Source organism: Trifolium pratense, linkage group LG2 (genome assembly GCF_020283565.1).
Source record: "Trifolium pratense cultivar HEN17-A07 linkage group LG2, ARS_RC_1.1, whole genome shotgun sequence".
Lineage (NCBI taxonomy): Eukaryota > Viridiplantae > Streptophyta > Magnoliopsida > Fabales > Fabaceae > Trifolium > Trifolium pratense.
This window is the reverse complement of record NC_060060.1, coordinates 452123-479002: the sequence shown is the minus strand read 5'-3', so window position 1 is coordinate 479002 and position 26880 is coordinate 452123. Positions and strand designations below refer to the sequence as shown.

At 31.2% G+C, this 26880-nt stretch overlaps 3 protein-coding genes across 7 annotated transcripts; 1 reads left to right on the top strand and 2 right to left on the bottom strand.

Annotated features, from left to right (window-relative positions):
* Positions 1-1203: 1203 nt before the first annotated feature.
* LOC123911062 (protein IQ-DOMAIN 3-like) lies at positions 1204-5127 on the bottom strand. 5 transcript variants are annotated; one of them, XM_045962399.1, is made up of 6 exons: positions 5000-5127; positions 4096-4179; positions 3517-3810; positions 2909-3139; positions 2387-2506; positions 1204-1956 (listed from the first exon to the last, which is right to left on the bottom strand). In XM_045962399.1, exons 2-6 carry the CDS (start codon positions 4162-4164, stop codon positions 1390-1392), a joined length of 1281 nt encoding a protein of 426 aa, XP_045818355.1. In that variant the 5' UTR covers positions 4165-4179; positions 5000-5127; the 3' UTR covers positions 1204-1389. The 5 variants fall into 5 exon arrangements, with proteins under 5 accessions (XP_045818355.1, XP_045818350.1, XP_045818354.1 ...); XM_045962394.1 differs by having other exon boundaries at positions 2387-2509; positions 5000-5108; XM_045962398.1 differs by having other exon boundaries at positions 2387-2509; positions 4096-4173; positions 5000-5021.
* Positions 5128-11269: 6142 nt separating this feature from the next.
* Positions 11270-13944, top strand: LOC123909615 (pentatricopeptide repeat-containing protein At3g42630-like). Its single transcript, XM_045960486.1, has one exon. The coding sequence runs from the start codon at positions 11391-11393 to the stop codon at positions 12624-12626; it is 1236 nt and encodes a 411-aa protein (XP_045816442.1). The 5' UTR covers positions 11270-11390; the 3' UTR covers positions 12627-13944.
* Positions 13945-18896: 4952 nt separating this feature from the next.
* Positions 18897-20133, bottom strand: LOC123908976 (low temperature-induced protein lt101.2-like). The gene is made up of 2 exons (XM_045959734.1): positions 19989-20133; positions 18897-19047 (listed from the first exon to the last, which is right to left on the bottom strand). Exons 1-2 carry the CDS (start codon positions 20067-20069, stop codon positions 18964-18966), a joined length of 165 nt encoding a protein of 54 aa, XP_045815690.1. The 5' UTR covers positions 20070-20133; the 3' UTR covers positions 18897-18963.
* Between the last annotated feature and the right edge of the window lie 6747 nt (positions 20134-26880).

Genomic DNA, 26880 nt, shown 5'->3' with positions numbered 1-26880 from the left:
TATAGCTTCAATAAGTATGCACACATTAATTTCTCAACCAAGCTTCATTAATTTTTAATTATGAGTAACTCAACTGATTAAACTAGTTGAATTAAGAGTTAAAATAGTTGAGGGTTCAAGATTCAAGTCCGAAAAAAAATTAACATAACATTGTACTAACAACTAACAAATTGTCATTCAAAAAATAAAAATAAAAATTGACATCCCAGGTGCTTCAAGATTAGCACACTGTCATAAAAGCAATGTTAAGTTTCACCTTAAAATTATATCCCCATGTTTGTCTGAAACTCTCCACACATCAGCCTATAATTTTGCAACAAAAACATTGTAACTTGCTAAAAATTTAGAAAAACTAAAAATTTACTCTCCTTCATCACCTCTCAATAGCCCCCCACACCGTGCTTAGTTTATTCTCTCTATAGTACTTTTTCTTTGACCATGTTGTCTGTTCACTAACTTTTGTCCAAGTTCATCCATTGAAATTCGTAATTTTCTTTTTTTCCTCTTTCTTTCCGCTCAACCAAACGGATACAAGCCCTCAAACCAAACAAATATCTCCCAAACATGCAGTGCCTTGCTTTGCTTGATTACTGATGTTGCATCATGGGCATAACATCATATGCTGCCTCACAATTGATCGTTGATTTTTATTTATTTTTATTAGAAAGAACAATTATTTTGTCTTTTATAGCAGATTCATATTTAGCAAAAGACGTCCGAGACATTGACCGACACATGTGTATGTTTGGTTTTAATTATAGAACACTCAAAATTGATTATATACAGTACGTGCCTAAATAATTTTGTCTCAAGAATTGATTAGACTTGAAGTTATAAATTGTAACATATCTTCGAGAAAATCCGAGTTTGATTTTTGGTCGAATTTTACTTATCTCGTGACCGAATTTTAAATTATCGAACCCATTTCCTTAGGAATCTAAGGTTAAAAAACAAAAATAAACAAACTGCAACTTATGATTATAAAATTATTTTTATACCCAAGTTTACTTATATTAAAGAATTTAAACATACAAAGGAAACACCTCTACAAAAGGTCACAGAAAATCAGATACAAACCTTAATCTTTCATTAAACAAACGTTGTTAGAAATGAAGATACTTGACATTGATTATGAAGAGAATTAACAAACTTTTTTTTTTTTAAAAAAAAAAAAAGAGAGAGAGAGAACTAACAATATGAACAAAGTGAGAAGCCAATTTCTATTATTCTATGTTTACTCCTTAAGACACAAACAATATGAAGGCTCAAGAACAGAATAAAAAACAACTATCAAACCCTATAAGTTACTAAATCTTCATTGATAATTCGAACATATTTGACTTCAAAAACATATTCAATCTGAAGTGTTGGTGCTATAGTTGTTAGTGCTTATATTTCCACCTTCGGTGGACCGGAATGCCTTCTTGAACCAATCGGAGAAGCAGGGAAAGAAAGCCTCTTCCTTGCCGAAATTGAAGATGGTGATTGTCTTTGCATTAATTTGGACTTTGCTTTTGCTGAACTTGTGAGTGCCATGTAACTAGGAAACACCGGCGAGCTTTCAATGCTCGCATCGTCTCTAACGGATGATCCTGCAATGCTACTATATCTTCGATACCGGTCGGATTGAGCACTAAACATGCTTCTTGAGTCGTCAGTAATTTCGCCACCCTTTGAGCTTGGTGGCCTTGTCTTTGAAGTTGAAGGAGAATTGTGAATGGTTTGTCTTCTTGATTTTTGGCTAGTTGGGGAAGGTTTGTTATCATAATTAAGAACATGGCTATGCTTTGATGAAGAACTCTTAATAAATGCATGATCATTGTGATTCATAATGATGCTTTCGCCTTCACACGGTCGAGTTGCCATCCATCTCTCTAACCAACTCCATCCCCAGTGAGGATTGCTTGGATCCATAAATGTTTGGTTCATAGATTTTGAAGAATTCTTCCATGTTTTCTGTTACATTAACACATTAGTTATTTATACATTCAAAATCACTCTCAATAGATATAAGCTCTCTCTCCATTTTAGTCCCTAACATATGTAAAAGTCATAAGTAGTATATATATTAATTTCCGTTATTTTAATCCGTAAAATATATGAAATTCGTCATGTTAGTTTTTAAAATTTAGGGATTAAAGTGACATATTTCATATAAAATTTAGAGACTACTTAATATTTTTTATTTTTTTGGCGTAAATCAGGTATCCTATTCGAGCAACTGCAAAGACTAATCCCTCGAGGCTTATGAGACTCAAATGAGCGGCAAACTCTTCCTAAGAGTTTTACCGCTGCTGCATGCCTAAGCCAGTGAACTAAGTTTGAGAGAGATTAATAATTAGGCATTAAACTAAGGACTTATTCATAAATGAGGTTGTATTGGTACCTGATGTGAGAATGAATAAGCCAAAGCCCTCTCTCTTTTGAAAGCAGCTTCTTGCCTTTGCAACAATTTTGCTTCAATTTGTTCCTTTGACTGCAAGCTAGCATCCCATTCTTCTCCAACCTGCTTTACAAGTATTTTGCCACTTCATTAAACATAGTTTGTAAACAAAAAAGAATTATTCAAAACCATACAAAGATGCATTCTAAGGAGAACATTCTATAAAGTCAAATCCCAATTGTATGATCTCACCAAAACCTCCTGATTGTACGCAGTCAGCCACATCTGAACTGTTCGATTAAGATTGGATGATCCATATTTCAAGCTCGGTATGTTAGATTTTTAAAAAAGTAATAATCAAAATCTGTATTGAAATATGGACCGTTCAATTTTAATTGGTTGGTCTAGATGTGTCCGACTGCGTGCAATCAAACTCCACACAGTCCACATCCGTGCTCTAACATAACATACGTTGCTTTGTAACCTGCATTATAGAAAAGGAAAATATGTACATAAATTGCTTACTACAGAAGCTTGCAACTTCCCGAGTTCTTTTTCATGTTTCTGTTGTAATTGGCGCTGAAGAGCCTGATTCTCCTCGGACATTCGAATTCGCCTTTCGCGAACCTGTGACTGCAATCTTGCTAAAGTTTGCATACATCTTAAGGTGCTGTCTGCTTGCCTTTTAACTGATTGTCCTTGTACCAATGTCTTCAACCTCACCAAGCCTCTCAAGGCTCGCAACGCTCTTCTCGCCTGAAAACCATTATATATGCTTACAAGCAATTCAAAGCAACTATACATACATACAAACTATTATTCAGAATCAAATATACTTATAATGATAAAAAGTAGAATCTGTGGTTGAAAAGAATCTGTTGCAAATATCGAACAGAAAGCTACTGACATAAGACGAACAACCTTTGCTAAAAATCCAATGAAACACTTACATAGACACACTCACACATTGACACGACATCTAATAATTCGAAAAAGTAGTATAATTGAATGTAACCAAACCACATGCATCTGACACCAGACACGCCTTCGATCTGAAGTGACATTGCTACATGAAAAATGACATGATTTGATTCATGTAACAACTTGCATACAATTTGGCTAAGGGATCATACCAAATATCCGCGGAACGCTGTCTGAATCTTGATAGCAGCCAATTCTTCCTTAGTCTTTGCGGGGAAATGAGGCATGCTAGTTAGACGAACAACTTCAGCAGCAGCCTTAGCGGCAGCAACAGCAGCCCCTGCCGCGGCAGCAGTAGCAAAAGCAAGAGAAATTGCTTGTTTATTTTGTTCATTCTCTACCTCACTTAATTTCACATCTTCTATTTGTGGAACAACAACTTGTGCTTCTTCTGATTCCACTTCTAAGTCCTTTTGAGTACTTTTTTTCTTTGATTTCTTACTTTTCTGTTTTTTTTCCAATGAACAAACATAAATGCTTGAATTTGTATACACTGTCAAGTATAAATATATGGTTTAAATTTGTATACACTGTCAGTATAAATATGTTTTATACTATCAATCAATCATAACCGTCAGATCACTAAAAACGTCTGACTTTAATCGTAACTACTTTTAAAGTCACAAACATCAATGATTGTGATTTATTGACAGTATAAAACTTTTTAGCGTATCAAAATTAAATTCTAAAATATTTCTATTTTTTGTACAATATAATAATCATTATGAAACCTTGTCTTTTCTTGAATCATGACTGAAAACTTTCTTCACTGCAGAAAACCAACTCCCTTTTTTCCCCATTTGTAATTCCTGTTACTTTAAAGGTAAAAAAAACTTAGATCATAATATAAAATATAAAACCAAATATCAATCCATAAAGAGAAAATTAAGAAGAGATATATAAGATGAACAAACTTCAGTTAAAAGTAATTAAATTAACCTTAACACATTTAAAAACCTCATATTTCAACAATTGAAATCTTATACTAAAAGCAAACCGTTGAGAAATAAAAAAATAAATAAAAATAAATAATGTATAGAAAAATTATAAAAAAGAAACTGCAACAAAAATTCCAAGAAAGGGTCAAAACAGAAACCATAAACACTAGAAACAGATCTATGATCAAATGTTTACTGAAAAATCAGTAACAACCTTTTAATTATTAATGAAAAGAACTAGAAACTGAAACTAAAATCATAAACACCACAAAAAGATTTGATTTTTCAGAAAATATACTAATGAAGTGAAGAAAAATAAAAACCAAGTCAAAATCTCCAATCTTAGAAGCCTTGTTATAACAAGAAATTACTAATTTTTTTTTAAGATATTTTTAAAACCTATATATAATCAAAATTTCTTAATTAACATCACAAAAGAAAAATGCAAATTTAGTATGCAATTGCAATGTTCAATGAAGAAATGTAGAAGAACCCAGATAGTAAAATCCAAAAAAGTATACATTTTTATTTTGTAGAAAATGTGAAATACAATACAAAACACAAACTTGAAAAATACTAAAAAAAATAAGAAAAATGAATTAATGTTAAACATTGCAAATGCAAAAAAAAAATACCTTTGCATGAGAAATGCTAAGATTAGATCTCTGAAAATAAAAATCAAAGGTAAGTTACTTACTTGTTATGACAAAAACAGATGGAGCCCACAAAGTGCAATGAAATGAAAGAGAGAATAGATCTTGTTTTGTTTGGCTTGAAAGAAAGGAAACTTCAAGAAACAATGTGAGTAAGTGGGGCCCACAACACAACTGTTCTTCTGATATTATGTTAGTTAAATAACAGTCAGACAGACCAAACATGACGGACACTCAACAGTTGGATAATGTTAATGTAATCCAACAACACATTAATCAATAACTGTTTTTTTTTTTTGTTTTTTTTTTTCAAAGTTCAAATTTTTTAAAAAATAAATAGAATAAACCATGGAAAAGTTTAATTGTTGTGCACTGTCGGTGTAAAGATTTTTTACACATACATCAAATGATATGTTGCCATATCATTTAATGAATTTGACACATTATGTGTTTTTAAATACCATACATCATGTGTCAGTATATTATTGGATCCATGTGTAAAATAACTTTACACTGATGGTGCATATAAATTAAATTCAACCATGGAATTAGTCTCTAAATTTTATAAATTATGCATTAATATATTTAGAGTTTAAAGACTACGAACCGTCAGTATAAATTAATTCTATACAGACAATCAATAAAAATGAAGCATTCTTCCACATCATATTAAGAAAGTGGAGTTTAGTGGGACGATGAGGCGAAAAACATAGTTGGTATTGTTTGATGGTGTAAAATTATTTTACACTGTCAGTGCATATTTTTTTTCTCATATAATTAACCTTATGGAATTATTTATGATAGCTAATGAAAAAAAAGTATGATTAGTGGAAACAACACATTAATCAATAACTTTTTTTTTTTTTCAAAGTTCAATTTTTTAAAAAATAAATAGAATAAACCATGGAATTAGTCTCTAAATTTTATAAATTATGCAAATATATGTTCATTATCTATCATAAATATATTTAGGGTATGTTGGGTAAAAATAAGCTATAAGCTAGCTGATAGCTGAAAAGTTAGCTTATTGAAATTAAAGTGTTTGGTAAAATTAGCTTTTAAAGTGGTTATTAAATATAAAATTACATAATTGATAGTGGGTAGTTTATTTTTTAGAGTGGGTAGTTATTAAATTAAAGGGTAAAAATGGAATAAAGTGTAAAAAGCTATAAGCTATAAGCTCAAATGCTACTTGAAATAGCATCTGAAAAAAATCTATAAGCTAGTACAAAAAACTTGTTACCAAACACCTCTAATTTTTTGAAACAAGCTTATAAGCTCATATAATAAGCTATAAGCTAGCTTATGTGTGTTACCAAACAGAGCCTTAACCATATGGAATTATTTATGAAAAAAAATTATGAATAGCGGAAACAAGGCAAAATCAAATTCTAAAAATAATGTATATCTAAGAAAATAGATAGTGGTAAAGTTAAAAAAATTTATCCGTCACAAGTCCGGTCACTTTAAGAAAAATTATCTCGAGAAAAGGGATAATAGTTTAGCTTCTCTGTTCATATTATTGATGTAGCTGATGAAGATGGTTATGAAAGTACAAGAACACTGGCTGTTACAATCTGAAGAACATGAAAGAAGTTTGATTATGGACTCACAATGTTTAATTTCTATTGATCCCAACAATAAAATTAGTTTGGTGGTTTATGTTTCCAACAAGGTGAATCTACAAGACGATGATGCAACAACAATCTCAATTGTCTACAAATTTAACTCATTATTGTTTTTTAAATTGGTCTCATGAAATCAATCATTAAAGTCCTACAAAAACAAATAATATACTTCATCCGGTCCTTAATATAAGAAGAAATTTGTTTTTTAGATTCATTGAAAATCTAATGTATCTGGTCTGACAAGATACATTAGATTTTCAATGAATCTAAAAAATAAATTTCTTCTTATATTAAGGACCAGAAAGAGTAATATCTATTTGCTTTTGTGGGGCTTTGATAATTGGTTTCTTGAGACCGGTCTCAAAAACAATAATGGGTTGGACTCGTTGTACAATTGAATTTGTTGTTGCATCATCCTCTTGCAGATCCACCTTCTTCGAAACATAAATCACCAAAGTAATTTCATTGTTGGGATCCATAGAAATATATTAGTTTGCTACTAATTTTATTGCACACTAAAAGTATTGATGTGATTTTTATTCAAATTCACAACAGATGCTAATGTTGTTCTTAGAAAATTAGATATGCATGTTGAAAATGGAAATGTGAATGTTAATTTGAAAAACTACTACTATCTTATTAATAAGGATTATATGGAAAATTGTTTTCTAAAATCACTGATGCACAGTTTCTTACACGTACTTCTCATCTAAACCCTAGCTATTTGTATGCTTCCTTTCCGTTCCTTTACCTTAGAATTTTTTTATAGTTCTTAGATTATGGTTTTCTTTTTGGTTCGAAACATTTACACTAAGGGCAAGATCTTTGTCAAAAAAAAAAAAAACATTTACACTAAGGGCAAGATCTTTGTAGTAGTGAATTTTTATTGGATCAATATCAATTTATATGAAAAAGAAAACATATAATAATATGTATAATATAAATGATCCAATACTATGAAAAACTATCAAATGCATATGGAAAAATAATAAAAAAGAATAAATTATAGGATTTAATATTGATGACATACCTTTGATACTTCATCGATTTGATATTTTTAGATTTACGAGTATTTTTATAAGAACTTCATTATCGTCACTGTCATCTTCAGATAGTTTTATCAACCGTCAAACACATAGTTGATCTGATCAAGTTCAGATCGAGAAAGTTATTAGACTGATGTTAACATGGTAAAATAATTTGTAAATAAAACTAAACCACTAAACTCAAATTTTGGTGGACCCATAAAATTGCATACATCACGAAATCTATCATCGATAAACTCACAAAAACAACGAGACTTTTTAAGACAATTTAAAATAAGGAATATCGAGAAGTTAAAAGAAAAATAAATTATATATGAAGAAGAAACAACATAAAAAATGATTTGAAAATAAGAATGAGAAATAAGTAATTCTTGAAGAGAAGAAGAAGAATCGGAATTGGGGAAAATAAAATGTAACATCGCCTTCTTATAGACTATATAACAAAAGAAGGGATCAGACTTTAGGGTTAGACTATGGGCCATGTTTGGGCTTCGAAAAATTAGATACATCATTAATAAAAACATAAAATGGTGCCCAATATTTTTTATAAGAACTTCATTATGGTCAACGTCATCTTCATCTTGTGTTGTAAAAACTAAGATGGACCGAAAAATCAAATTAGTTGGATCAGCCGTTAAACACATAGTTGATTTGGTCAACTTCATATCGAGAAAGCTATTAGATTAATGTTAACATCATCCAGTAAATTGTAAATAAAATTAAACCATTGAACTCAAATATTGGTGGACCAATAAAATTGTACACTACATAATCACGAAAAACTATCATCGATAAACTCACAAAAACAACGAGACTTTTTAAGACAATTAAAAATAAAGAATATCAAGAAGTTAAAAGAAAGGAAAAAAAAATTATATATGAAGAAGAAACAACATAAATAATGATTTGAAAATAGAATGAGAGATAAGTAATTCTTAGAGAGAAAGAAGAATCGGAATTGGGGAAAATAAAATGTGACGGTCGCCTTTTTATAGACCGAATAACAAAAGAAGGGATCATACTTTAGAGTTAGACTATGGGCCATGTTTGGGCCAAGAAAAATTAGATACATCAATTAACAAAAGAGTCTTTCTTCTCGTGCCCCGACCTTTCAATTCTACACCCTCATAACGTAGGATGCGAATGTGTAAATAGCAAAAACTGGGGAAAAAATAGTTAGCATCATAGAATGTGAACTCAACATTCTAAAATCTAATATTTTTGTATCTCTTTCCCTTCCTTCGCCCCCTATTTTATAAGGTCCACATTCTAGGATGCGAACTATTTTTTCTTAGGTTTTGCGCCCGATGAGTTCGCTACTTAAGTGATGATGGGGGTATTTTTGAAATTTCTAGGGGCAAATGAGAACTTCCAGAAAACACGAGAAATAAATCTCTTAATAAAAACATAAAATGGTGCCCAATATTGATCAAAATAAGAAGCGAACACCATTGTGTCACCACCAACAAATGTGAGTGCGTTTGATTTGCTAAAAAACAGGGGACTGAACTGGACAACTTTTGTTGTACCCTGTTTGATTTGAAACTGGTTATGGGACTGGATAAATTAGGTAGCAAGGGACAGAACAAAAACAAGATTTTTTGTCCCTCACTAAACCACAAGACATGTTTTTGTCCACAATACAATTATAAAAAAAACCAAAATACCCATTTTATTTTTGAACTGTATTATCTGTAACTGTATATTATTTTTACACGGACGTCCAATAAAAATTTGTTATTCCTCACATCATATCATTAAAGTGGAGTGTAATTGAGTGAGTTGGCGTAATACATGATTGCTATTGAATGATAGTGTAAAAATGCATATCCTATTTTCCCATAAAATATTGTTGGGAAAACAACAAAAAAATCTCCAAACAAGAAATAAAAAAATAAACAAAGATAACTCACAATAAAATTTCAAAAAACTAATTATTCTTTTTTTTTTCTTTTCTGGATTGCCACATGCTTAATAGACTAAAACACTTACCACTTGCCACTTGAACCTAGAGCTGTCAAAATGGGCTAGCCCGAATGGGCCGGCCCGCCAAGCCCGATTTTTTCCCGGGCTCGAGCCTTGAAAATCTTAGCCCGAATTATTTCCGGGCTTTTTAGCCCGGCCCGACAAAGCCCGATTAAAATATGGGCTAGCCCGAATGGGCCGCGGGCGGCCCGCAAGCCCGAAAAAATTAAAATTAAAAATAAAATAAAATATAAATATAAATATAAATATAAATATAAATAATTTGTTTCGGATGATTTGAAATTAGTTTGTAATATAAATTATAAAATATCGTCCGCTACTTAAGTAGCAGGAGTAAAAATAGGGCACCCAAGAAACTCGTAGGTAGCGGATGAGTAAAAATAGGACGCGTGAGAAACTCGTACGTAGGGGATGAATAAAAATAGGGCGCGCGAGAAACTCGTACGTAGCGGATGAGTAAAAATAGGGCGCGCGAGAAAGTCGTAGGTAGCGGATGAGTAAAAATATGACGCGCGAGAAACTCGTAAGTAGCGAATGCGTAAAAATAGGGCGCGAGAAACTCGTAGGTAATGGATGAGTAAAAATAGGGCGTGCGAGAAACTCGTACATAGTGGATGAATAAAAATAGGGCGCGCGAGAAACTCGTAGTAGCGGATGAGTAAAAATAGGGCGCGCGAGAAAGTCCTAGGTAGCGGATGAGTAAAAATATGACGCGCGAGAAACTCGTAAGTAGCGGATGCGTAAAAATATGGCGCGAGAAACTCGTAGGTAGTGGATGAGTAAAAATATGGCGCGTGAGAAACTCGTAGATAGGGGATGAGTAAAAATACGGCGCGCGCCAATTATATAATATTTATAGCGGATGAGTAAAAAATAGGACGCGCGAGAATTATTAATGCTATTTATATAGTTGAGTTTGAGCACTAAAAGTAAAAAAAAAAAAAAAAGATAAACCGGGCCGCCCGAAAAAGCCCGACTACCCGTACCGGGCCGGGCTCGGGCACTAATTTTGGTAGCCCGTTTTTTATCCGGCCTTTTTAGCCCGGCCCGACGAAGCCCGAAGCCCGACCGGGCCGGCCCGAAATTGGCCGGGCCTCCGTTTTGACAGCTCTACTTGAACCAATTGATAGTTAATAATAAATTATTCAAACATGCATGAAAAATACTCATTTACACTTTTTCAAAGATGCAATAGTAATGAAAGTAAATTTTAATATGGACCACTTCATCAAGTGGTCCATGATGGACCAGTCATAAATAACATTATAACGAATATGAATTTTATAAAATACACTGTTAGATTAAAAGTTTATATCATATAAATTATTTATGGAAAAATTTAGAAAAATTGAAAATCATTTGATATGTTATTGAGACCCATCAAGATTAACGATTTATTAAATACCGTAAATTTTGATTCGTCTCAATAACACATTAAATAATTTTCAATTTTTCTATGGATGATTTATATGATATATATTTTTAATCTAACGATAAATTTTATAAAATTCGTATTTAGTAAATTACTTATTCACTTGTGAAAGTGGTCAACCATAACATTAACTTAGTATTAGGATAGTAATCAAATGTGAATTATGTGATAATGATATCTTCTCTTTCATTACAAAAGGTGATAAGGATTAGTCTCTAAGATGAGATGAGGTGTTCTCAATCTTAAGCCAAAACACTACAAAAGACCATTTCTATTTCTATTTTCTTTTCACAAACAACATTTTCTAATCTAATCTCTTCTCCAAACTTTTCGTTCATTCTCAATGCAAATCATTTCCCTCAATTCTCATATCAACACCCCCATTCTACTTCTCAAACACCCCCACTCTTCTTCTTCTTCATCATCCCCACAACAACAACCTCATCATCATAACCCAAATTTCCACTCCAACAAAAACCAATCTTTCCAAAACCCCACTTCAAAAAAACCATTTTTTCACCAACCCAATTCATCACTTTTTCAAAATCATAAACACAAACTCAATAACAAACACTCTTCTTTACCTTCATTGATGTTATACTATACCGAAAATGCCCTTTTTCATCAAGCACAAACCACATGGGAACAACTCTTAAACAGTTCCTTTAACCCCTCACTCAATTTCATTTCCAAATTATTCAAATCTTACTCAAAACATCGAAAATTCGATGCAATAATCGACATTCTCCATTCTCTAAATTCGAAAAATTCCGCCTTTTTGCCTCAATTTTACTTATTAGCTATCTCTTGTTTTGGAAATGCAGGTAACCTAAAATTGATGGAGGAAACAACCAATGAAATGGTTTCAAAGGGTTTTCAAATGGATGCAAAAACTGGTAATGAATTTCTTTTGTGTTATGCTGTTTTTGGTAGTTTGAATGAAATGGAAAATGCTTATGGAAGGTTTAAAAGATCTAGGTTTTTGATTGAGGAAAATGTGATTAGGGCAATGGCTTATGGTTATATAAAGAGGAGAAAATTCTATGAATTGGGTGAGTTTGTTAGAGATGTTGGTTTAGGTAGGAAAAATGTAGGGAATCTTTTGTGGAATCTTTTGTTGCTTTCTTATGCTGCTAATTTTAAGATGAAGAGTTTGCAGAAAGAGTTTCTTAGTATGGTTAAATTAGGGTTTCGTCCGGATATTACTACGTTTAATATTCGTGCTTTGGCATTTTCGAAGATGGCGTTGTTTTGGGATCTTCATCTTAGTATTGAACATATGAGAAGTGAAAAAGTTGTTCCTGATTTGGTTACTTATGGTTGTGTTGTGGATGGTTACTTGGATAGAAAGCTTGGGAGGAATTTGGACTTTGTTTTGAATAAGATGAATGTTGATGATTGTCCAAGAGTGTTGACGGATCCGTTTGTGTTTGAGGTTTTAGGTAAAGGTGATTTTCATTTGAGTTCGGAGGCGTTTTTGGAATACAAGACACAAAAGCATAAATTGACTTATAGGGATTTAATAAAGAAATATCTTAAGAAACATTATCGGAGAGACCAGATATTTTGGAACTATTGACTAATTTGTATGATGCACGGATATAAAGGTCGGATGAAACGATGGAAAAATCTCACACATGTTGTGCAGTTGGTCAGTTACACTGTGTGCAAAGCAGGTGTACACAACTCTGACAAGTGAAGAACGATATATAGCTGAACGATATATCTCCGATTTTTGGTGAAAAATGTAACAATATACAGCCGAACGAAACATGTTCTGTACCAGATTTAATTGAGAAGTTCAAGAGGTATGCAAGAGTTTAGCGGGGATTCTTTTTCTGACTTATTACAAGGGATGTTGTCTTGCCTCTGTAACAGTTACATCGGAGCTACAGGAAAGCACTAGAGGGGCATACGTAGGTGTTATTGCAGAAGATTTTGAATAAATCGATTAAAGGCTTTCTGATGTTGAAATTCAGAAAAGGGGAGTGTTTTAGATGTGATGAGAAATGTGATCCTAATCATATGGCCTTTGAAGTCATTGGTGGATCTCTGTAAGCAGCCTTTTATGAAGGAACGACTGAGAAGCGAGTCATTGGAGTATGTTTTAATTGGCTGTAAGTTCGGCAAAATCACGGTGGCAGTGAAACTCCAAAGTGTGACTTTGCCAAAATTATAGTAGCTCTTATTGACATGTGTGCTGAACTGTATGAACTAGATTAGAATGTAAAGAAAGTAAAAAAAATTGGTTAATCACAAGATACATGAAATCTTTATTCTGTCCTTTTGTGTTTACGATTTTGATTCATTTTAAAATGAGAAACATAAAAAGGACAGAGTAAAGATTTAATATATCTTGTAACTATGAGATTAACCAACAAGAATTTTGCTAATGTCATAGTTATACAGTGGCTGAATCGAAATCGTAGAATGTCCGAGTAAGCAACAATGAAGAAGTGAACGGCTACACTGAAGAATTTTGGACATTCATGCAGTGAAGAAGTTGCAGCTTTCTGCGAAAATTTATCTGATCTTCCCTATCTGAAGATGAAGATACTTGAAGTAGGTACCGTATTAGCTTTTATCATCGTCTTTTATCATGTAACTAGTTGAGTACTCGCGATGATTCTTACAAATAATTTTAGGACCTTTTTATTTACAATGAACTCATCTGTGACAAATAAAGATCTTATTAGTCAGATAATGTAATTGACTCTCTAATCATTGCTTTTTATAGATTAGCTCCTTCATTACATGCTTTTGAGTTACTGTTTTTTTTGCTCAAATGTTCATTATTGTTTCCAATTAATTATATTATTATTTCTTTCAGCATTTTTGTTTTGTACACTTCAGTTTTTTCGAATCAGTTGTAATCACAAAAGTTGGAGAGTTTATTCTGCAAATGTTGTTAGTTATGAGGATTATATTTTCTTTTGTGAGAATGAAGTTGATAATAAAATATTCTGCATGCAAGTCCAAATCGACTGAATCGTGTAGTTGGAAGAAAATGAGGTAGAGTTATATTGAATTTTCTTCACCACAACAACTCTATTTTTTTTGGGTCTATTCGGAGAATGGATAGTTGTGTCTTGAGAAAGTTTATAATTTTTTCGTGCAAAAATTATAATTAAGAGAGTTTGCAATTTTCTTCTTGTAAAAATTGCAAGTTGAGTAATAATTTTCTATTGTAAGTTGTTTTTGTTTATTTTTCAGGCTTAATTAGTCTTTTGGTCCTTAAAGATATTTTAGGTTTCACAATGGTCCCTTAAAGAAAAAAAAAGTCCAGATTGGTCCCTTAAAGACATATCTGTTTATCAATTGGTCTTTTCCGTCAATTTTTTACAAAAAACGTTAGTTTTAGTTGACTGAATTGTGGATGTCATTAAGTGTAAGTGGTCCACCAAAAACCTTATTAATTTTTAAAATTTTAACCATTGAAATTTTTTGTTATATTTGGAGTTAAAATTTAACGGAAATAACCAATATGGCAAACATATATGTCTTTAATGGACCAATCCAAGTTTTTTTTCTTTAAGGGACCATTGTGAAACTTAAAATGTTTTTAAGGGACCAATAAACTAATTAAGCCTTTTACTTTCTTTTTTAAAGATTTTCTTTGGTTTCTTCTCCAAGAATGTGTCACCAATTGAATCATATAAACTCATATATTTAACGAATCTACTTCTAATCTAATAATCTATTTTTGATATAATAAAATTGTCTTAATCCATTTTAATAATATTCTAAGTTTTATATCATTGTAATTTTACTCTATTAATAAGATATGAACAAAATAAAAATATGAGTCTATTTTTTTTCGAAGAGGCAAACAAGAACTTTTATTAACCTAAAAAGAGAGCACAAGATGGTATTAAGGTAGTGATTATCAACTATAAACAAGCAAAAAACACCAAAGCTTAAACAATACAAGCTGCTAAAAATGATTTAAAGTAATACAAACCCCTAACATTCTCCAAGTAACCATAGAACCAAGCCCCACTAAAATTGAATCTGATGACAATTTTAGCAAGTGAACTAAATTCGTCGTTAAGTAATAAAATTTATAAGATTCGTATCCACAGGGATTGTTCTTATTTCAACGAAACAATTCAATGAATTTAGGATTAATTAATAAATTGCAAAGGGGGGTTTTTAGATTGATTTGTAGTAACAATGACAATAATTAAAATTGCACGAAAGTTGAAACGTGAACTTTTATGAGAGAAAGACGATTAGGAATTATTTTGAATCCTCTCTTTGTCCCTATCTGGTACTCTAGGTTCTAGCCCTCAACAATGAAATTCTTATAATTACGACAATATAACAAAATAGACTGAGTCCAATTCCTTGGCTCATCGATCCCATTTATCTAATAAAGTACCCTAATTTCTTAGGCGAAACTAATATTATCAAAAGCTTTAACGAACGTTATATTAACAATCATGCCAATTAATTCTATATTCCTATAGCAATTACGATTGACAAACAATTAATCTAGTTCCAGTATAAACCCTAGGGTCAATAGTGATTTATAACTTAAAATCAATTCGAAAGTGATCAATTAACGAAAAACAATAAACACGAGATTAACTGAATAATTATAAGTTTTCATCGAATAAACTAGAACACGTAGTTACATGGCTCAGATAGTTTCAAAGAGAATCACCTATAATTTCTGATCTAATGAGATTAGTTACTCATAATAATAATTGACATAACAAAAGAGTTAAAAAAATTATACATGAATAACCGATGAAGACCGCGAAGGCGAAACCCTTTTCTTCTCTTGACTGCAGCACGTATTTTCTCTCTCCAAGAAGTAATAATTCCCTTTCTAATTTGTAGTCATATATATAGGCTGTAGCATAAAAGATCGTCCACTAATAAACAAAAATCGCGTCCCTATAATTGAATGACACGTCATGCTCCATTAAGGTGTGTTCCATGTGCTGATGTAAGGCTGGCGTCATGTGAAATTAGAAAGTGGATGCTAATTTTGAGCTTCAAAACTTGGAATATTTTTGTAAGTCTTTTTCTTCTTTGGTCTTTTGTCTTCAAACTCTTTTATGTGTCAATTTCTTCATAAATTCTTCTCTTTGACCATGCAATACTCTTAAAAACTAACTAAAATACTATAGAATGATAATTAAAATTAACAAATGATTGACTGTCATCAGAATCCACCAGAACACCATGTTCAAAAGAGAGCACAGACTATACTGATGGAAGCAGCAGAAGGGAGTAGCACTTATGATTATAGCAGCACAATTTTTTTTGGGTACAAATAGCAGCACAATTTAATTATACAGCACTAAGGGATCTCAATCGTCCAAGCCACAAATGCTGTAGGGATTTACGAAGATGACTGTATTAATATTATGACGTGGCAAGCACACATGAAATTTATTTATTTTTTAAGCCACATCCGTTAATAGGTGTATAATTTTATTTTTTAAAAAAAATTCTGAAAATGAAAGAAAGATTCTTTGGGTTCCTCTCTTCTTCGTGTTTCTATCTTCTTTCATTGTTGCCTTGTTCCTCTCTTCTTCCACCATTTTCGTTCGCATTCCCTTGTTCACATCATCTTCCTCATTATTTGTAATAGATTTAAGTGTTTTAGGGATAAAGGTTTGAAAAATCGGTTATCGATTATATTTGCAATCTACATTTTTGTTGTTTGATCACATGCCGTAGGGATTTACAAAGATGATTGTATTAGTAGTATGACATGGCAAGCACACATGGAATTTATTTATTTATTATTTATTTTCTTAAGCCACATCAGTTAATAGGTGTATAATTTTATTGTTTTTAAAAAATTCTGAAAATGAAAGAAAGATTCTTTGTGTTCCTCTCTTCTTCGTGTTTCTATCTTCTTCCATTGTTGCCTTGTTCCTCTCTTCTTGCACCATTTTCGTTCGCATTCCCCTGTTCACATCATCTTCCTCATTATTTTGTAATAGATTTAAGTGTTTTAGGGATTAAAGTTTGAAAAATGGGTTATCGATTATATTTGCAATCTACATTTTCGTTGCTTGATCACATCCACGGCCGGGTAAATTCAATCCACTCTAGTTTTCAATTGATGATGTTTTGCTTCCACCCATTTTTCAGGGTCGGTTCAAAATCCAAGCCACGACAAAGTCAGGGTTTTATGCTTAAATAAGTCTTTGGTCCTTCTATTATTATTATTTTAAAAAAAAAATAGCCATCCTATTTTAAAAACCGATTTTTTCTGTCCCCTAATTTAACTTCTTTTTTTCTTTAGGATTTTGGACATTTATCTCAGTTTTAAACAATTTTTTTTTTATATGAAGTTTGCCTCTTTTTTATTATGAGGTGACAATGCTAATCAGACATATTTTTTCTGACACGCATATTTAGTATGGTCAAATAAGCACAATCATGAACAAATATATATTTTATTACGATTTGTATTTGAAGTTTGTCATCTTAATTGTAGGTTTAGTCTTAGATATTAGGCCGTTTTACGCTATTAACTTGGATAATATGATCCTGTTTGCAGATTCATTTTTATTAATTTTTAGCGAAATTGAATTTATAATGATTTCGATTGAAGTATTCCCTATGAATTTGAATGAATGAATGTCGTTGTTTTTGGGTCAAAAAATAGTAAATGATGCAACTAAAAAAGGAGAGTGGATTGTCTTCTAGTCAATTCATGAGCTTCCAATAAAATAATATATATAAAAAAGAAGAGAAAAATGACTGTCATTAAAATCGGAGAGAATCCAGTGAACAGTGCACCAGAGGGAATCATCTAGATTACTTTATTATCATCATAACATTTAAAATTAGTAGAGAGTTTATCAGAACCATTTTTATTCCAACAGTTGATTGTTGTTAATGAAAATGAAAAACATAAGTTAGTGTTTAAAAGTAGTTCTTTTACATATTTCTGTTGGCAGATGAAGATTCCTTCACTAAATTGCTTCACTTCTACTCCAACAAAGAACCTCATTTTGCCCAAGTCTATCATTGAAAATTTGCTTTTCATAGAGGTTTTGAATTCTTCAAACATACCTTCATTGCTACCAGTGAAAATCAGATCATCCACATACAAACTCACAATCAACATATTCTTTTCGCTATATTTCTTTATGAAGAAAGTATATTCATGAGGACATTTCTGAAACTTTTCTTCAGTAAAGTAAGACTCTATCTTACTATAGCATGCCCTTGGGGCTTGCTTTAAGCCCATATAAAGCTTTCTTTAGCTTATACACTTTTCCCTCTTGCTTATTGTAACCTGCTGGTTGATCATAATATACATTCTCAGTTAATTTACCATGTAAGAAGACACTTTTTACATCTAGCTGATATACATTCCAACCTTGGTTGAAGATTTATGAGTGATGCCTGTTTTCCGAGAGGTCACTTGGTTGAAGATTTGTTCTTCAAACTTGAGGAACTCGGTTCGAGACCGAGAACTGAGAGAGAGAGAAGAAAAGATTTATGGGTGATAGATTTCAACATCTCCCCTCAAGTCCTCCCCACTCTCTTATTACTCCTCCATCAAGTCGAATTAGATGATGATACCATTGTTTGACCGTGGGGGAGAGTCTCACACTGTTAAATCAATACATTGAGTTTTAAGCAACCAAACTTTCTCCCAAAATTTTAAGATATTAGTTTATAAGTTATCTTATTTATATATTGTCCAACTTCAACTCTCTCAACCAATGTAATACTTAACTCACAATTGATAAATCTCAACAATATCAAATACTAAATGTGAGTATCTTTTTCTGCCGGAATTTGAACCTTAATCCGCATTGATAACAAAATATTTAGCAACAATTATTATTAAATAAAATCTAATGCATATATCGTTAAAAAAAAAAAAGAAAGGAAGAGAGAAATGTACACAAAATAAAATGTTAATTATTCAAGTGTCATCCAACCAATACATAAATGGCATATATAATCCCTGGAATGTATCCCAAAAATGTAAGCACCATATCTATCCAAAACTCCACCTGCATTATAATTTCCAACCATCAAAAACTAATTAAATTAAGGGTCGTGATATATGGTATTCTCGGATTGTTAAGTATACTAAAAATAAAATTAATATTAAAAAATAATATTTTATATTTTTAAGATATTGAATGCATAAGTTTCTTTTTTTTTTTTTGGGAATCGAAGCCAAAACCTATTACATACTACCTAAACCTCTCACCACTAGACCAAACCTAGTAGCTTGAATGCATAAGTTTCTAGATAAAAGAACTTTCTTATCGATAAGCTTAACTAATGCCTGGCAGAGTAGTGTTTAATATTTTCGTTAAATTAATTTATTTTTTTTAAAAAAAAGTAATCACTTAATCAAAGCAACCATGGTATTGTATAGATCAAATTGAGAAAGGATCCTCTCAATTTTTTTTTCCTCAATTTCTCTTATTTATACATCTTAACCATTGATCAACTTTTCTTCATATTTTTATAATTAAAATATTAACACATATTTTTGATCAAATGGTTTATATACAAAAATTATTTCCTCAATTTCTTTTTCAAATGGAGAGAATTCATTCTCGATCAAATTATCTACATCGCATTGATGCTTTAAATTAAAGCTGACACATGTGGTTTTAATCAATTAAAGCAATAAAACTTATACTATATAACATCGATATTATATATGTATCTTCTATCATAGATGTCTTGATGTCAGAAATTACCATAAAATATGTAGTATTCACGTTCTAATGTCATGTTTAGTATATGTGTCGAATGAATCAAATTAATATTTTGATGTGTAAAACAAAATTAACAATAAACAATATAAGGGATGCAATAATAATCACGAACAAAATAAAACAGCGCGATTCTGACAAACAATTAAAGATTGCTATAGTAAGATAAAAATGATTATTATAAGAAGAATTGAAAGAGAAGAGAGAAGAGAAATACTCACTCCACAACCGTAACGAAGGAAAACACCAACAGGAGGTAACAATATTGCTAGTATAACTTCTACAAATGTTTCAGAACCCATTCTTTTCTTTTACTGTTTTTTTTTTTTTTCTCAAAATAGAAAGAAAATTTTTTTATCAAGAAAATAGAAAGAATTGAAATGGAAGTGTTATGGTTAATTTTAGAAAGCATATATGAAAATGAAAACGGTTACGGTGGAGATCTCACTAATGAAAAAATTGCAGCCACATTCTAAGACACGTGTTATATAACTCACACGTGTCACTTTACTTGAACGCATGTGTGAAAAAGAATGCAAGAACAAAGTTATTAAAAAAAAATTTCCTTAAAATAAAAAAGTTATTCAATTAGTATATGATTTCTTTCTATTTTTTTAATCTAATCAGTCTGACTAAAAATTTCATCCTTAAAGGTGAACAAGTTTGAATGTCATCCAGAGTTTGAATTCTGATTCCTGCATAAAAAATGTGATGTATCTATCAATTAAGCTAAACTTACGAAAACTCTTCTTATCTCTTTATCCAATTATCTGGTACATATCATACAAGTAAAATGAATTTTTCTCTTTAAATTGAATATTCTTTAGCTTAAAAGCAGTTGTACCACTCCTATTTTGATTGAATCGAAATTTTACCTCCAATTTTAAAATCCGAAATTTTAACCATCATATTTTGTAATTCTTTGGATTTTTCCCCCTATAATATTTGACTCATATAAACGCATATGATAAACACGGACATGGATTCTAAGAAACGTTTCCTACAAACATTTTTGTCGGAAATGTTTTATTTTTAAAAATAAATTAAAATTGCAATGACACATCATATTTTTAGGGTCATTTCCTACCAACAGTTTCGTAGGAAATATTTTATTTAAAAAAAAAATGCAATGAACATCACCAATGCTGCAACCACCCTTACCACTAAAAAAAATAAATATGCAATGGATATCATCAATGCTGCACCACCCTTACCACTAAAAAATAAATTAGTTTGTCTAATTTATCTATAACAATATATAAAGGGGATAGGGGAAATTGGGCTGGATTTTTCCTTGGTCCATTTTGTCCTTCACTATCATTTGAAATAACACTTAACAATAATACCAATAATACCCTTAATTTTTTTTAGTAGCAACAAAAATCTTTTATTAACAAACTAACCATAACATAAGACACTTTTTTTTAGTAGCAAAAGTGTTTTATTAAAAAACTCATTATAACATCAAGCATTTTTTTTACATAAGTTAGACACAGGCAGGCGCGGAACGCGCTTGCCTGGCCCGCTAGTTTGAAATTGTTAGGATAAAAAAAATATTGTTATTATTCATAAAAATGTTAGTTGATAAAAAGGGGAGTTAAAATTTTTCAATTCTTACTAAATTGTGGCTTGATCTGAATAGGCCACGGTTTTCAACATAGTAGTATACAAAGTGTCGAAACTTGGCAACACCTATAAAGCCCGACAATGGTTCTTCAGTTGTTGCCTAAAGTAAAAAATATTGCATTTTTTTTATTTATTTTAGCGACGCTGCTATGCTTACTTTACTGAACATTTTGCCATTGTTATAACAGTGAACATATTATTTATTGTTTGGTGGTGGTGGTTGTGGGGTTTGTGAAGAAGATTAATTTGGGTGGTGTTATGGAAGAAGAAGGAGAAGAAGATGAAGTTGGTTGTTGATGATGAAAAGGAAGAAGATGAAGAACACAAATTAGTGTTTAAGGAGTATGAATAAAAACACACAAATTTGTTACAATTAAAACCATTATTATATTTAAACCGTTAGTAAAACGAAGAAGAACACAAAATTCAGTGAAATTGCACAAACTAATTACATATTTAAGCCATTATTATATATCCAAAAGTATCCAAATAACATAAATTACTTGTAGAATATAGTTATGTTCCATGGTACAATTATATCCGGTGGTCTAAGATAATTTGTCTGATTGTTTTTTTTTTTTTTTTTTTGATAAGCAAAAAAATGAATTATAAGGAGTACAAGGGGTACTCAACCCTTACAATTCAGAATAGATCACTTTAGATGCGTTGAAAACAATCTAAAGGATTATTACGCCATTCAGAGAAAACTAAATTAACATTGTTCCCTGTTCGGCCTATAAACCAAAACCAAGAAAAATAAACAATTTGCTCCACTAAAGATGATATGTTAACACAGTCTCCTCTAAAAATAATGTTATTACGCGTGCGCCAAATACTCCATGTCGTCGCCAGCCAAATTATATGACGAATTCGCTTGCTATGGTTGCCTTTTGCTAATTCACCAAACAAAGTGAAATGGCTTGTGACGTCCTCAAAAGAGATCACATTAGTGCCCAACCAAACAAATACTTTCTGCCAAATTTGTGAAGTAATGCAGCAAGTGAAAAAGATGTGTTGTATGTCCTCTACCTCTTTGAAGCAAAATACGCAACTTCTCTCATGATTATTCGTGATAATACCTTTGCAAAATAAAGCCTTCCGGGTTGGTAATTTTTCAAGTAACAACCGCCAACCGAAAACGCTAACTTTTGATGGAACATTGTTCTTCCATAATCTTTTCAATGCTGCCACTGTATTTGTATCAAGAGTAGTACCTACACGTTTGTCCTGCAAAACCATGTACGTTGATCGAACCGAAAAAGAACCATCAGAATTTGATGACCATCTTCGCCTGTCGCTAGAAGCTCTGCTAGGCCGAAGTTGTTCAAGCAATTGATGCAATTCATTGAGGGATTCAATATCTGCATCATCAAGTGCTTCCATCCAATTAAGTTTCCAAGACCACATGTTGTTATTCCATATCCCCATATTTGAAATGCAAGCATCTTTATGAGTTGATTTTTGGAATAAAGATGGATACAGTTCACTTAACGGTTCCATTCCTAACCATTTTTCCTTCCAAAAAGCTATATTGTTACCGTCGCCGAGAATGCTACTAATATTATTAACAAACCAACCCCCTTCCTCCGCTCCTCCTGTTTTCCACATATCCCGCCACCAAATTGAAGCATGTTTGAGACTCTCCCTCCCTTCCCCATATAAGAAATTAGCGGCAAAAGAACCATAACGAAAATGCAAAAGATTGAACCAAGAAGCAGACAAATCATTCAGACACCGCCACTTCCATTTACATAAGAGTGAATCATTAAAAGACTCCAAATTTTTTATGCCTAACCCTCCTTTATCCTTTGGTTGGCAAATATTATCCCAACTAACCCAACATATTTTTGATCTATCCATTCCTCCACCCCATAAAAAATTCCTTTGAATGCTCACCATTTCCTTCAACACACAAACCGGTGCTTTAAAAAAAGAGAAGAAATAGAGAGGTAAACTAGAAAGAACTGAATTTATGAGAGTGACTCTCCCTCCAATAGATAAAAGACGACTATTCCAAACACCAAGTCTCTTTTTCATGGAATCAATAATAGGTAGCCAAGTAGCCTTTCTTCTCGGATTAGCACCTACCGGTATGCCAAGAAAGCGAAAAGGGATAGAATCCACACCACAATGCAAAAAAGACGAAGATGCGCGCAAAAAACTATCATCCAAATTAATACCATAAAGCTTACTTTTGAAAAAATTTACCTTTAATCCAGAAACTAATTCGAAGCTTCTCAACACAGTTTTAATAGTCCAAAGGTTGAAGAGGAATGATGACGGTAAAGATTTGACTCTAGGATTTAATCCAGAACATAAATTAGATGAATTAGTAGATAGATTAAAAGTCTTAAATATAGGATCAACATCAGAAGTTAAAATTAACACTCTATCGTTTGGAAATGAAGAAGAGAATATTATTTCTCGTTTAGACAAAGCCCCTCGGCCTAAAACTCGAAATTATTATCCTAGGCCTTCCTTTGCTGATGTTCAGTTTGAGGAAAGAAATAGTTTTATCGGAGACAGTTACTCCGGAGACTGTATTATATATATATATATATATATATATATATATATATATATATATATATATATATATATATATATATATAGATGTTTATACATTTAAAAAACTTATTTATACATCACATTTGAAGTTACTTTGGTATCTTCTTCATTAACATTGATTAGCAATATCTTTAACTCATTCTTCAAAATAACTATGGAAATGATAACATATAATTGACCATGGAAAACAATCGATGTTGAAACATAAGTTTTTATTTATATTATAAATCTCATCGGAGGATTCTGAGTTGGATTTATATTATAAACTACTTCATTATCTCTTACCAAAAAACTACTTCATTATCTCTTACCAAAAAACTACTGTATTATCGAATTTGACATTTATATTAATTTGAAACTTATTGGAGCAAAGATAAACCAACTTAACTCATACTCAAATATCGAATATGATAAAAATCATATAGGGCATAACAACAATTAGTAAAATTTATTTTATCTATTTTTTTTACTAACATTAGAAAGTAGTCCTGACAATCGACCAACTCCTTATATTTATAAAGATTGGACAAAAGATTATTAGCAAAAACATTAACTTTTTTGAAAAAAAGACAATAAAATACACAAAATAATAAAATGAACAAAAAAATTTAAAATAAATAATAACCCAAAATAATAATAATAATAATAATAATAATAATAATAATTACAATTATTACCCCACATTAAATGAATGTAAGTGGATGATGTGGCTAAATGAAAGGTTTTCATTGGTTTGTGGATTAGGGTTTAGATATGCAATTCCACAACTATCTAGGATTTATATATATAGATATGCAACTCCATAGTTATGTTGTTTTTCATCAATAAACAACATATTCATAGACGTAACCTCAGTTTAGTTTGTATTTGTCCGTTATATTCCACACATGAACTATTCGAACTTGCAACTTTAGATTTGCTTTTCCAGCTACTATAGCAGACACATGAGGGTAGATAGGAGCTATGGTTTGAAAGAGTGATTTTTTTTTAACTAAAAACTAAACTCAATAGAAATGTATGCATGGATAAAGAAGTAACTGTTATACTAATTATATATACCTATATGTATAGAGAATGAGTAGAGACCATCAAAATTGAATGAAATATGATAATGATAATGGTTATATATTTCAATCTCATAACCTAACTTTTGTCATAACCTTCACTCTTCTCTACAATTATAATGTAATTAAGTCAATAATGTATACACACTTCGTATTTTTTTGTGTGACTAAATTATAAACTCTTTGTTGTTTCTATGAAAACGGTTGACATTTAAATGAAATAAATGTTAAAAGAATCCAACTATGCTCATCTTCATTGTCACTAAGGAATGTTATAATCTATATATAATGTGTGGTACTAATTATTATTATATTTTGGATTATTATTATTATTATTATTATTATTATTATTATTATTATTATTGTTGTTGTTATTTTGGGTTATTATCATTTTCTTTTATTTTGTGTATTTTATTGTTTTTTGTTCACAATAGTTAATGTTTTTGCTAATAATCTTTTGTCCATTCTTTATTTTATTGTTTTTTGTTAATCAAAACTATAACATCTTGTGACATCAATTTTTGGATAATTAGAGAAGCATAATTCTTTATTATTTATTATGAAATTGATATAATATAAAAAAAAATAGAGATGAGAATGATATAATATAAAGAAGTGATGTGACATTATTGTGGGATTTAATTGGATGTAAGTGAGTGATGTGGATTAGGGTTAAGATGGATAGTAGGAGAACTATCTAGGAATTATATTATTATTATTATTATTATTATTATTATTATTATTATTATTATTATTATTGTTGTTGTTGTTGTTTTGGGTTATTATCCATTTTAATTTTTTTTTATTTTTTTATTTTGTGTATTTTATTGTTTTTTGTTCACAATAGAATGTTTTTGCTAATAATCTTTTGTCCATTCTTTATTTTATTGTTTTTTGTTAATCAAAACTATAACATCTTGTAACATCAATTTTTGGATAATTAGAGAAGCATAATTCTTTATTATTTATTATGAGATTGATATAATATAAAAAAATAGAGATGAGAATGATATAATATAAGGAAGTGATGTGGCATTATTGTGGGATTTAATTGGATGCAAGTGGGTGATGTGGATTAGGGTTAAGATGGATAGTAGGAGAACTGTTGTAAAACGGTTTACTGAGTTTAATAAAAAACAGAAAAACGATTTTTTTTTTTAAAATTGGCAACGAAAATATTATTGGCTGAGTCGCGTACTAGGTCGCTTTCTTTAAGACGTTTAGCGGAACTACTCGAAATAGTGCACTGTAGTATATCAACCGCGAAGTCCCCAGGATAAAACAGCCGTTTTCAATGAAAATACCGACAAACTACTGCACTGTAGTATCGGCCAGAATAACACCAAGTATGGTCGAAAATTTCGAACCACTCTAATTGATATACGAATATCAATTCTACGGTTTACAACCGTTCAAATTTTGAAAAACAAGCAATAATTACGAAGAAGAAAAAGAGAGAAGGAAAGAAGCAGTTTTCTCAGAATGCAGAGAAAAAGAAGTGATTTAAAACTGAAGAAAGTGAAGTGTATTTATAGGCAAGTAGGGAGCTGGAATCAGAGAGATTTCAGGAGCTGAAGTTGCTCAGTCAAAGGCAAAAACGTGGCAAAAACGTGGCAAAAAATCAGGGATTTAAAGGACACGTATTTTGACCGTTTAACAGAAAAGAATTCCGTTCAAGACTTGGTCTAAGCACATTTAACATGTGCGAATTAAGGGACACACTAAAAGAAATTTAAATTTCAAAAATTTCTTTTTCTTAGTATTAAAAAATTAATATATCACCCAAGCCCAAGCCCAAGCCCGGCCCGGCCCGAACCGAACCGAGCCGAGCCGGCCGGTCGGACGGACGGCGGCG